This window comes from Salvia hispanica, chromosome 3, assembly GCF_023119035.1.
Source record: "Salvia hispanica cultivar TCC Black 2014 chromosome 3, UniMelb_Shisp_WGS_1.0, whole genome shotgun sequence".
NCBI classification, from domain to species: domain Eukaryota; kingdom Viridiplantae; phylum Streptophyta; class Magnoliopsida; order Lamiales; family Lamiaceae; genus Salvia; species Salvia hispanica.
Window position 1 is genome coordinate 12,610,610 of NC_062967.1, and position 12,318 is coordinate 12,622,927.

Consider the following 12,318-nt stretch of genomic DNA (forward strand, 5'->3'; position numbering starts at 1 on the left):
TATTACATAATATATCATAAATTTAATTTTAAGCTATACACTTCTATATACACTCATCTCCTACCGCTTGCGACGACATTGATAGTAAAAATTTCACAATTATAATTTTGGCTCTCAATGTTAAAATTTTGTTCTCTACACTATGCATATTATTCATATTTTTTAATTTTGTTTTTTTTTTGTATATTGACAACATTATTTTTTGTATTGGCGATGGTTTTCTGCTATCATTACAGATATAAAGTCACCAAAAATTCTATCATGTGATAATTGAAAATAGTTCCAAATTTAATAATGGAATATTGGCATATAATATCATGGAATTTTTAAAAAGTTGAGTTTTTTCCATGAACTTTGAAATTGACAAATAATATCACGAACTTTACCCCGAGTTTGTTATTTCCAATCAATGGAAAAATTCCAACTATATTAATAGATTGAATAACAATTTTAGAGGTTGTGCTTCAAGAAAAACTATCCTCAAAGATTGAAAAACTTGAAGCTCTCGAAGTTGTTGTCGAGAAATTACGAAAAAAAAATCCGTGAAGATAGAAAAAAGTAAGAGAGAGTAAAGTAGGTGTGGAAAAATGTATTGACTTTTACTAAAAAGGAAAATGATTCTATTACTATGGAACGGACGAAAATGGAAAAACGCCCCTACTACTATGGAACGGAGGGAGTATTATTTATCATAATTTTTTAATTGGAAGGAAATAACAAACTCGGAGTAAAGTTCGTGATATTATTTGTCAATTTCAAAATTCATAAGAAAAAAACACAACTTTTTAAAAGTTTCATGATATTAGATATCAATAACTCATTATCCCTTTAATAATTTTTGTGGCTTATTTTCATAATTACATGTACCATTGACTGTATGATATATGACAATTTGCCTTTTTTTTTTAATGTACGGCTATATATCATTTATGACAATTTGCCTTTCTAAAAATATATATGCCTTTTTTTCAAATGTGTGGCTAAATCATTTATGACAATTTGCCTTTTCTAGAATATACTGTATTTGCCCTTTTTTTAAAATGTATGACTAAAAGATTTATGAGAGTTTGCCTCTTTTAAACTTTATTAGTAAGTAGTAATTCATTAGTTCATTATACTATAACGCTTTAGGGATTTTTTTAAAAAAAGAATATCAGGAGGTTGAAAAGTTAGTATATAATTTTGATTAATGTATTTTGCCTTCTATATATTTTCTATGGATGCGTTAACAAAACGAGTTAAATCATATTTTGATGAAAATTACATTAATTGGTCTATACTTTTACATGAGTTTGATTCTAGATTTAACTTTGTATCCAATGTTCAATGTTGAAATTTACGGTTATATCCCCATACGATAGATATTATTGACAAACATCTACAAAAATATTGTCCATTGTGACGCGACCTTTAAATTTCTATCTGTTTAACTATTAAAAAAGAATTTCTTACCCATTTGATAGGTATTACTCTCTTCGTCCCATAAAGTTTGTCTCATTTTACCATTTTCGTTTGTCTCACAAAGTTTATCCTAAAGTCGTTGCATCAATTTTTAACTCAACTACACAATCGCCAAATATTGAATAATGTATCGATAACATGGGAATACATTTTGCGCAATGGGGATTCATAAAGCGAAACTCTCAGGGTACCCACAATAAAGGTCGTTATCGGTGTTGAAAGGTAAGATCAATGTAGCGATCATCACTAGCAATTGATGGTCGACGAAGAGGGTTTAGGGATGAGCTACCGCATCGAGGAGTTGGTGGCAACTTCAATTTATGCATTAATGTAGTTTTTCGGCCCTCGCAGACTGGCAGTGGGACCGGTAGACCCCTGCGGACCCCACATGGACCCGTAATTATGGTGCATGGGCATGCATGCATGAAAATCGAGAAGCCAACTGTACGGAGCACAAGGCTGTTGACGCGGGAGATTTTAAATGTCCGTTAGTCGTTGAGCATAAGTTGTTAGAAGTTCGTTAGGCGAGTGACGTGGCACAAATTAACGAACCTAACTATATATCTCGAATACACACATCTTAAATTTTGAATAAACTTCCACTTTGCTGTTCATTCTATCTATTCTCGTTCGTGGTTAGATAATCTCGATCGTCGTTCTCAATCCCGACAGCCCTAACGAAATTCCGGCGACTCTCGTAATTCAAACCACATTGCTCATGTTGCTCTAATGGTATTCAGAAGATACTACAACAATTTTGATTAAGTCTTTCCATAGTTTACTAAGATTTTGGATATCAATAACATAATTCATAGTTTGATTTTACCATCAAAAGAGATTTAGTCATATTATTAGGATGATATTCTTTACCCCTTTGGCCTCTCCATTTATAATTTAGTAATTTCATATAGTTTTGTTGGTTTTGTAAAATTAAAAGGGAATATTTTTGCCTCGAAATACAAATCTGTTATAAAACGTATTGAGCTTTCTCTCTCTATCTCTGTCTTTCTCTCTCTTCCCCATTTTCTCCTCTCTCACACTCACCTCTCGAGGAGGAGAAAACCTCTGCAGAAGCTTCACTCCCGCAGCGAATTGCATTGGAATCATGGAGTAATCGTCGCTTTTCTGCACATAATCGGTTCAGATCTCGCCAATTCCCCTCAGTGTAATTCATACACCTTTATTTCACTTTCGGTTTGTTTATCTGTGTAATTGCTTTTGTAATTGGCTAGATGTGCGGAATTCTAACGATTTATCGCCCTAACTCGTGCTTCTCTGTTTTGCTTAATGTCTGGATTTTTGGGAACTCAGCTGAAGATGTTGTGTTTACATGTAAATTGATTGATCGCGGATCTTGTTTTTCTGAATTGTTTTTAATTCTTAGATAGAAAGAAAAATTATTTAGCATGTAATTGTTCTTTTATTTAGCTTGTGAGTTGTGACGGCGTGTGGAGATGGATATGTTTGGAGAATATGTGATTTGTACTCCAAAATTCTTTCTTTGTTGTTGTCTGATGGAAGAAAAAATTATTTCACATTAAATTCTTATTTTATTTAGCTTTTTATTTAGTGTTCCGTAATTTCTAGTGAGTTTTGAGGAAAATGATATATGTTCCACAGATTTCGATTTGCATTTTTCTGTGTTGTTGAATTCTGGAATCCTAGTGAGTCCTCATTTCAATTTGCATTTTATCTTGTCATTTTGTGTTTATGCTGTTTTGACCTTGCTGTATTATGATAAGCTTATGCTTATTAAAGAACAAGGTCTTGCTGGTTGAAAGATGTATGCTTGCATATTGATTTTCCCAAATGCAAAAAAGGTTGTCGTCTCTGATGTTGAAATATAAAATAAAAAATATTTGTTTGTGTATCTGAGTATCCATTTGATGAAAAACTCCTTTTTCTTATTCGCTTTTTTCATGTCTGAGTTGCATAATTTTCTTCAATATCTTTTTTTTGTGAGAAAATGGATTCGCCATCTCCTTGGCTTATGGGTTCTTTTTGTTCTTCATTTTGATGCTTTGTATTCGATGCTATCAAAAAATTTATCCTTACAAGAGTTTGGAATAAACAAAGTTGATGATTTATGACATGCTATGGTGCATATTTTTAACAAACTTTGGTGTTGTCGAGAAATTAGGTGAATGGTTCTGTGAAATGTGTTCTTTCTGAACCAGTAGTTTGTGGAGATGGTTCTGCGAAAAAAGATTCCATGTATTCAACTTCTGGTAGATTAAATGATCGGGATTTTTGAATGCTCTTATAAACCTATCTCTACATATGTGTGATATCAACATCATTTAATGATTGTATTGTTGGTGATCATGCAGTGAAGAGAGAAGCTCAAGGAGAAGAGTGATGGAGCCACATTCGTTAAAAGTTACAATCAAGTTGAAAAGTGATAAACCTTTGAACAACTCTTTGGCAACTGATGATCACCTGAGTGATGTGGGTGAGAAGTCCAGAGCCCTAAATAGTTGTCATCCAGGCAGTCTGGCTGCCAATTCTCAAGATCCAGTTGATTTTGGTTCTGCGGGAGGGTTAGAAAATCAAACCAGGAAAGATGAAGAAAACCCATCTGATATTTCTCAGTACCAATTGGTGCTTTATAACCCTAGTACTAATGGATCCGGTGAAGCTGAGGTCGCAGGTCCGATTAATGCTCGACCTATATCCTCTCATAGACAACATCAGAGAACTCTATCTGTGGGAGCTTTCACTGTTCAATGTGCCAACTGCTTCCAATGGAGGTTCATTCCGACAAAGGAGAAGTATGAAGAAATACGAGAGCATATTATGAAACTTCCTTTCGTCTGTGAAGTAGCTAGGGAATGGCGACCTGACATATCATGTGAAGATCCACCTGATCTAGTGCAGGATAAGAGTAGGCTTTGGGCAATTGATAAACCTAGTATTGCTCGAACCCCTTATGGTTGGGACCGGCTTCTCAGATTCAGAGGTGAAGGAAGCAGCAAGTTTGCAGATGTGTATGTATTCTAGTTCACAGTCTATTCATTTTTAATTTGTTTGTGTGCCTACGCTTATCAGCTTGATTTAAGTTCTTTGGAGCTCTTGAAAGTAAAATATACGTGCAAGTGGTCAAAGAGTTGGATGCTTTTGAAAGAAGTGAAAAGGCACTTGCCTTCCTTTAATTAAAATACCATCTTAAAACTGAAAGTTTTTTGTTTTTTAGCTGAACCAGATGCCAACTATTCTGTGCTTATTGCTTAAACATAATTGAAATTGCCCTGAGTGGAAAATCATTACGTGGTTCTAGTGTTAATGATCCTCACAAGAACAATTCGGGACTCCTAGTGATTCTTTTATGTCATAGAATCTAATCTCTTTGCTGTTAAAGGTTGTATAAAACATGCCCTTACAGTATTTTAATTTGCCTAGAATTTTGAAAGAGGACATAAGGAGAAGTCATAATGATTCTTGAACAAAGTGAAGCTTGATTTACATATGCTTGCTGCATAATTTGTTTTGATCAATAGTAGTTGATGTGGTGTTCATGATTATAGTAGTAAACAATTGATACCTATCTGGTTTTACCTCTATGAATCTTTGCAGGTATTATGTTTCACCATCAGGCAAGAGATTTCGTTCAATGGTGGAAATTCAGAGGTATGGTATTTCTGAGGTATCAATGGCTTTGTTGTGCATCACTGGAGTCATTGGCATTTTCCTCACATTTCATTTTCTGCTTTTATGATGTGTTGAATGTCAAGGTACCTTGAAGAGAATCCGGTGTACAAAGAGCAAGGTGTTAGCTTGTCACAATTTTCCTTTCAGATACCTAGACCTTTGCATGAAAACTATCTTCGGAAGCGTTCTAAACCTACAAGTGATGCTGGAGATCTTGGGATGTCAAGATTTCCTTATCCTTCAGAAGGTAACTTTAAACTTATACGTACTCATAGTTCAGAACATTTGCATTGAATCCATCAAGGAATCAGGATCCTTTAGTTATCTCATTTTTTCTCTGTTTGGGGTGAAGATTTTGGGGTTATCTTAGACAATCTTTGTCAATTCTGAATCAATCTCGTATTCTGATAGCCGTCTTTGGCCTAAAAGTATACTTATATTTTGGAGGTTTTATTATAATGAATTTAGTAATAACAAGTGTCACTTGAACAAATAAGTCTATAGTTTCTTGTAGTTCGACAATCTTGAACTTGCATAACTTTATGGCACTTCTGTTCAAGTGCTGAGGACACTTGTGCACGGCAAGCGACTGTGAATTAAATTTATTTGCTTCGAACAGTCTGAGAACCGTGCGAATATTTTTACTCACAAAGGTATGGTTTTGGACCAAGATCCTATTCAGTATTCATCATTGTTCTTCAAGCGCACTTGACTACAACTTGATTAAGAAACCATCATCCCTTTGGTTGTGACAATGTCTATAAACTGATACCATTCTGTTTATGCTGCAGATCTGCCCATGCCATGGTATGCAGACACAGACTTCCAGCTCACTAGACCCGGCCCATCGACTGACTATACAGAGTCACCTGATCTGAAGTCGGAAACTCAAACAGCAAAGAAGCAAAAAACGGTGTCCAAAAAGAGTGTGAATGGTGATTTATTTCGTAGCCCGACATATTTCAATCTGGAAGAGCCCAAACAGCTTTGAACAGACTCACTCGTGATGAAGTGCTAAGGTATGCAAGTTCTAGTGGTTTCTGGGAAGAGATGTCTGGTTTACAGAATATTTCCGAACCCTTCGCAATTTTGTACATCGCTGGTCGGATGTAGGTTGTATCAACAAAGAAAGGTAATATTTTCATAAAAATGTTGTATCATTGTGAGGGTAGAGATGATAGAATGTTAGCCCATGGGGGCTTCTTTATTGAACTTTTGCTAATTTGTGGTAGTTCCGTTTTTCTTATTATAAACTTTATTCATTTGTTGGTTTAGAAAAAAAAAAGGATAAGACTTGAGCTATATGCATATATGGCTCGTAATTCTTGCTTCCATCTTTGAAGAAGTATTTTTAGCATATTATGTATGCACTTGAGTTTTCTTTCTCTTGCGCGGGAATCATTTTCGCATCTGATTCATGCCATGTTCGGTTTTCTTTCTCTTGCGCGGGAATAATTTCCGCACGGTTGTAAATTAATCGAGCTATTCGTGTGCTACTCGGATGTTAACTCGATAAGTTTTCGTTCTGTCGTTTGTGCTCTTTTAGTGAAGCCTGTTTGCTAAACAAGACAAATCATGGTAACAAATCAAGTACTATGAGTATAATAGGATTTGGCTAAGGTTTGATTAAGAATATTAAAATTGTAGGAGTATTATTATTGCAAAATGGTACTACTATTATTCTAGTTTTGTCTGGATCAGACAAACCTCGTAATTGTTATACAGCCGAATCTTAATACACTGGTTATTAAAGAACCAATCCCTTTTACAAATAGAAGATATTTTTTGGTTTAATTCTTGACTACCACTAGATAACGAAAATCCATTCTCATATTTTCTAATGTACAAGAACCATATCTTCTTAACTAGAAATCATAGCTCAACATGGACTTTGAAGAAATTGTAGTCTAATAATAAGTTGTTTTTCATAGAGTTTGATGACAAGGCATATCTTAATTATGATATCTTCTCCGCCATGAAAGATTACCAATAGACTATGATAGATTGATAGTAGTTCAAGAAAAGAATAACATTAGTATATACAATTAACTAAAAAAAAAAAAAAGGACATGATAAGGCTAATTTCATGTATTGGTTATGGGGTTAAATTCTGTAATTTCTCGGGTCTAATAAGGTTTTGTAAGTCAGGTGTGTAGAGAAAATGCCAGATAGCAGCTAAAAACAGTGTCCAGGTCCTATTGCATGTTTACTTACGCCTCCATCTCTGTGGGATTCGATCTCTACTTCCTTATACTAATCCTTTTAGTACAGTGGGTTGAGGGTTTTGAAAAGCAGAAAAATGTTGTGTGCCCCAACGACCGAAGGTTTCAACGATCTTCTGATGTCCTAGACCTTGTGATCTAGTGGATTCTCTGGATCTGAGATGTCTGATACTCCCTCCGTCCCGGCTAAGATGACACATTCCTTAGCGGCACGGGGTTTTAGGAGTTATTGGTTAATGTGTTTAATTAGAGAGAGAAAAAGGTGGGTGGAAGTATTAAAATAGAGAGAGAAAGAAAGATGAATATTTTAATAGGGATGGAAAAAGGTAGTTGAGTGTATTAATTGGAGAGAGAAAGTTTCCAAAAAAAGAAATGCGTCATCTTAGTTGGGACAAACTAAAAAGGAAAACGTGTCATCTTAAGTGGGACGGAGGGAGTATTATTTACAAAACACACTACACTTCTTCGGGCTCTTTTCAATATACTCATAATAAAATAAATCCAATGTATCTTTAATACTAGTATATTCAAAATGGAATTTTGGCTACCATTGTTGATTGTCCAATAAAATCCAAATGAATATACTCCCTTCGTTCCATATAGTAGTGGAGACATTTCTTTCGTTACGGAGATTAAGAAAAATTGTGTTAAGTAAAGGAAGAATAAAGTAGGATATGAAAAGGTGGAGAGATGAAGAGAGAATAAAGTAAGAGAGAGTAAAGTAAGTGAGAAGAAATGTGTTGACTTTTATTTAAAAAGGAAATGACTCCACTACTATGGAATGTACCAAAATGGCAAAATGACTTTACTATTATAGAACAGAGAGAGTATTATTTTTAAATAAAGTTAAAAATTAAAACAATAAACTTCAATATATTTATAATTACTCAAATAATACGATTTTTAGCTTATACTCCCTCCGTCCCGGATAATTCGGGTCACTTTGACCGGGCACGAGTTTTAAGAATTGTAATGAAAAGTGGGTTGAAAAAGTTAGTGGAATGTGGGTCCTACCTTTATATATTAGTTTTATAATAAAATGTGAGTAGGAATGAATTAGTGGAACAAATTGTATGGGACGGACCGAAATGAAAAACTGAGACGAATTATCCGGGACGGAGGGAGTAACTAACTAACATTGATAATTATTTTTCAGAATTAATTATAAATTCCCATTTCCAATTTGTCTGTCACTATCCATGTTTGGTTGACGGGAAAGTAAAGTTAGCAAGGAAAAGGATTCTCGAGAATATGATTCCTAATAACTTTACTTTCCTGTGTTCAGAAAATATCAAGATTTTAATTTATTTTTAATTTAAACACCAAACTAAAAGTATACTTATTATTTTTATATATAAAAAGAACAATAATATAAAAATTTAAATAAATTATTAACTACAAATGGTAATAATTATATTATTATATTTATTATTATGATGGATAATTTAAGTATAGATTATCCATCATAATTTATAATAATATAATTGTAATTATAGTTACATGGAGTATTATAATCATAAATTATTATATAAAAAATAATAATAATAATAATATTATTATTATTATTATATATTTACTGATATTATTATCATAGTTAAATACATTTTATAATTTAAAATTTTCACTACATTTAGTATTATATAATTTATATAATATTAGTCAAATAAGTGCATGATTTTCATAACATAATAATCCTAACACCTTTAGTAGCAGACTAGCAGTGACTAATATATCAAGAGGCAAGAAGCGCTAATATTATTATTTCACAGAATTTTCTACCTTTCATGCTTAGAGGGTTTTTTCCGTAGAACATATGGAGAAAATGAAAATATAGTCTTCCCATAAAGAAATTGTCTTGGAATTTGAATAGGTTAAAATAAGTTTGAAGTAAATTATTATAGTGATCATAATAAATAGTAGGAGTAGTATAAATAATCATAGACGAATGTATCATGTATGTGATTGTGAGTGTCATTCCTATTATAGTGGTATGTTTGAACCACACAATGAACATGTATCATGTATGTGATTGTGAGTGTTGTTCCTATTATAGTGGTATGTTTTTGCACCACACAATGAATTGAATTTGTGAATACTACTTAATAGTTGAGATTGCATGCCCTAGAGTTTTGAGGGGAAACGCAATCAAGCCTAACATGCTCGTCCAATTCCCATCCCAACAAGAAACAAATCCAGGTGCTTGATTGGGGCCAACAAAGATGATGAAGATTGCATTGGTGATGGCGATGTTCTTGTGTGGTGCAGAAGCATCGATAGGCATCAACTGGGGAAGGGAGAGTGCCCAAAGATTGGTCCCATCACAAGTTGTGGATTTGTTGTTGCAAAATGGAATTGGACGAGCAAGACTCTTTTCCTCTCAAAGAGATATTGTGGCTGCATTCGAAGGAAGTGGCATTAATTTGACCGTAACCATAAACAGGATTTCTAGTGTAAAAACCAAGGAATTGGCAGCGGGGTGGGTCCAGAAAAATGAATTCCATTTCAGTCGTTGCAACGTAAGGTAAAATTAGTTGGTTGGTTAGAACTCCCTCCGTTCCATGTTTATAGAGTCATTTTTCTATTTTGGGAAGTTCCAAGTTAATTGAGTCATTTCTATTTTTGTCAAAAAATAATTCTCCCTTTTACTTTATTCTTGTTAGTATCCCATGGTTTGCCGCTAGCCGAACGGGGACATGTTTCTGTCTAGGCCTTAATTTTGTATTGGGCCTAGCCCCGTCTCTCTTACTTATATGTATTTGGATGATGATTTTATTTGGATAATGTAGGTTCGTCTACCTTGGTGGGTTTCCATTTTTGACCGGGATGGCGACTTTGGCGCCATTGACCGAGGCATTGAACACACAACGTTTGCTGCAAGACGTTCTGATCGAGCGTGGGTTCGGGCACGTGAAGGTCATTATCCAACACCTCGAAGCTGAAGTGTCACCCAACGTCATAAAGCCCTCTGAATTCGAGTTTCACGACGTCATCAAGCCATACATGATCCAGCATTTGCAATTCCTCAGGGAAAACAATGCTCCATTTCCTCTCGATATCATCCCAATGATCGACGTCTTTAACAATAACTTCGACCCCAGCTTCGCCTTCCCGGACAACGCTTCCTCCCTGGTCATCCACGATGTCAACGGCGCTGTCTACACCAACGCCATCGAGTGGCGCTACGACTCCTTCATGTGGGCCCTTGAAAAGCTCAACTTCTCCGACGTCCCCATAGACATCAGCGTGCTAGGCTGGCCCACCGACGGGTAAATAATGATAGTGAATTTAGTCTTTACTACTACTATTGTTTATATACTTTAATTTCAATTGCCAACAGGTTCTCTGGTGCCAACGCCTCAAATGCAGAGTACTTTTACAAGCACGCCATGACTTGGGCGGCTAGCAACAGGGGCACCCCAAAGAAGCCCGGCCACGCCATCAACGTTAATGTGCACAGCCTCGCCGACGAGCACAAAATTCTGTCCTCACCTTTCATGCGCCACTTTGGCATCTACCGCTCCAACGGCCAGCCCAAGTATAAAATCGATCTCTCGGGACAGGGGCGGGACATCTACCCCACCACTGTCCGAGGGATTATGCGCATGCCCAGCCGCTGGTGCGCCTTCAATGGGGACCGCAGTGACATGGATAAGGTCAAGGCCCAGCTCGACTGGGCCTGCACAAAGAGCGACTGCACCAGCACCTTCGAAGGTGCCTCGTGCAGCTCCCTAACATTAGAACAAAACATTACCTATGCTTTCAACATGTATTTCCAGTTCCAATTCCAGGACGAGAAGTCCTGCGATTTCGAGGGCTTGGGCCACGTCGTCGTCAACGATCCCTCAACAGACGTCTGCGTCTTCCCCGTCGAGGTCATCAAAGGCCAGCAGGTCAACTTTTTGTCCAACAACGCTAGACACGCCTTCCGCCCTTCCACTCCCTTCTTCTGCCTTTCAATCCTCCTCTTTCTTTTTTCCTATCAAACTCTATGATTTTGATTTAACTACTTTGGACATTTTTGTATAATATAAACTGCTCCCTCCATCCCGCTTAAGATGACACGTTTTCCTTTTTAGCATGTCCTAACTAAGATCACACATTTCCATTTTTGTAAACTTTCTCTTTTCGATTAATACACCCAGCCACTTTTTTTCACTCCTATTAAAATATTCATCTTTCTTTCTCTCTCTATTTTAATACTTATACTCATATTTTCTTTCTCCAGTTAAACATTTTAACCAATAACTCCTAAAATCTCGTGCTGGCTAAAAAATATGTCATCTTAACCGGAACGGAGGGAATATGTAATTAGATCATACTGTTTGCTCTTTTATTTTGTAAACATAGTCAGGCTGCAGCTATAATAAAATAAAAGAAATCATTTATTACTCCCTTGTTCCCACGGTACGTAGTTGAGACGTTTTTTTTAATTCAAAAAAGAGTTTTTAGTTAGTCAGGTGGGGTGAAAATAAAGTATACTAGGCGTTCGGTTAGTAAGACTAAATCTCATGATTAAATATGTATCATGTTTGGTTCATAAGATTGACCCCGTCAACTTAATTCTAGATGGATAGTCTCATGATAATTAGTCATAGCCTCCCCCTTCCAACTAAAATAATCCCACAACTTAATCCTAGATGGATAGTCTCATGATTATTAGTCATGGCAACCGAATGCCAAAAGAATAGAGTTAGATAAATAAAAAGAGAATGAAGTAAAAAGATAATTAAATACTCTCTTTGTCTTATAATAAGAGTCATACTTTTCTATTTTGGTCTGTCCTACAATAAGTGTCACACTTTATTTTTACCATAAATGGTAAGTGAGCCTCACATTTCACTAACTCACTTTACTCACATTTTATTATAAAATCAATATAAAAAAATGGATCGCATATTCCACTAACTTTTTCAACCAACTATTTTTTACATTTCTTAAAACTCGTACCCACAATAAGAGTGACTCCTATTATGGGACGGAAGGAATA

At 35.4% G+C, this 12,318-nt stretch overlaps 2 protein-coding genes across 2 annotated transcripts; both read left to right on the top strand.

Annotated features, from left to right (window-relative positions):
* The first annotated feature begins 2,440 nt into the window (after nt 1–2,440).
* LOC125215561 (methyl-CpG-binding domain-containing protein 2-like) lies at nt 2,441–6,340 on the top strand. The gene is made up of 5 exons (XM_048117011.1): nt 2,441–2,626; nt 3,792–4,448; nt 5,035–5,088; nt 5,193–5,356; nt 5,901–6,340. The coding sequence occupies exons 2-5, from the start codon at nt 3,820–3,822 to the stop codon at nt 6,098–6,100; spliced, it is 1,047 nt and encodes a 348-aa protein (XP_047972968.1). The 5' UTR covers nt 2,441–2,626; nt 3,792–3,819; the 3' UTR covers nt 6,101–6,340.
* Nucleotides 6,341–9,477: 3,137 nt separating this feature from the next.
* LOC125210753 (glucan endo-1,3-beta-glucosidase 8-like) lies at nt 9,478–11,700 on the top strand. Its single transcript, XM_048110335.1, has 3 exons — nt 9,478–9,852; nt 10,118–10,597; nt 10,669–11,700. The coding sequence occupies exons 1-3, from the start codon at nt 9,551–9,553 to the stop codon at nt 11,321–11,323; spliced, it is 1,437 nt and encodes a 478-aa protein (XP_047966292.1). The 5' UTR covers nt 9,478–9,550; the 3' UTR covers nt 11,324–11,700.
* The last annotated feature ends 618 nt before the right edge of the window (nt 11,701–12,318 follow it).

Bases quoted from the DNA above. Each gene is read 5' to 3' on its own strand.
- LOC125215561 (XM_048117011.1), top strand. From the start codon at position 3,820: ATGGAGCCACATTCGTTAAAAGTTACAATCAAGTTGAAAAGTGATAAA. The intron at 5,089-5,192 runs GTATGGTATTTC...TTGAATGTCAAG, and splicing joins TCAATGGTGGAAATTCAGAG to GTACCTTGAAGAGAATCCGG. The intron at 5,357-5,900 runs GTAACTTTAAAC...TTTATGCTGCAG, and splicing joins ATTTCCTTATCCTTCAGAAG to ATCTGCCCATGCCATGGTAT.
- LOC125210753 (XM_048110335.1), top strand. From the start codon at position 9,551: ATGATGAAGATTGCATTGGTGATGGCGATGTTCTTGTGTGGTGCAGAA. The intron at 9,853-10,117 runs GTAAAATTAGTT...TGGATAATGTAG, and splicing joins TTCAGTCGTTGCAACGTAAG to GTTCGTCTACCTTGGTGGGT. The intron at 10,598-10,668 runs GTAAATAATGAT...AATTGCCAACAG, and splicing joins CTAGGCTGGCCCACCGACGG to GTTCTCTGGTGCCAACGCCT.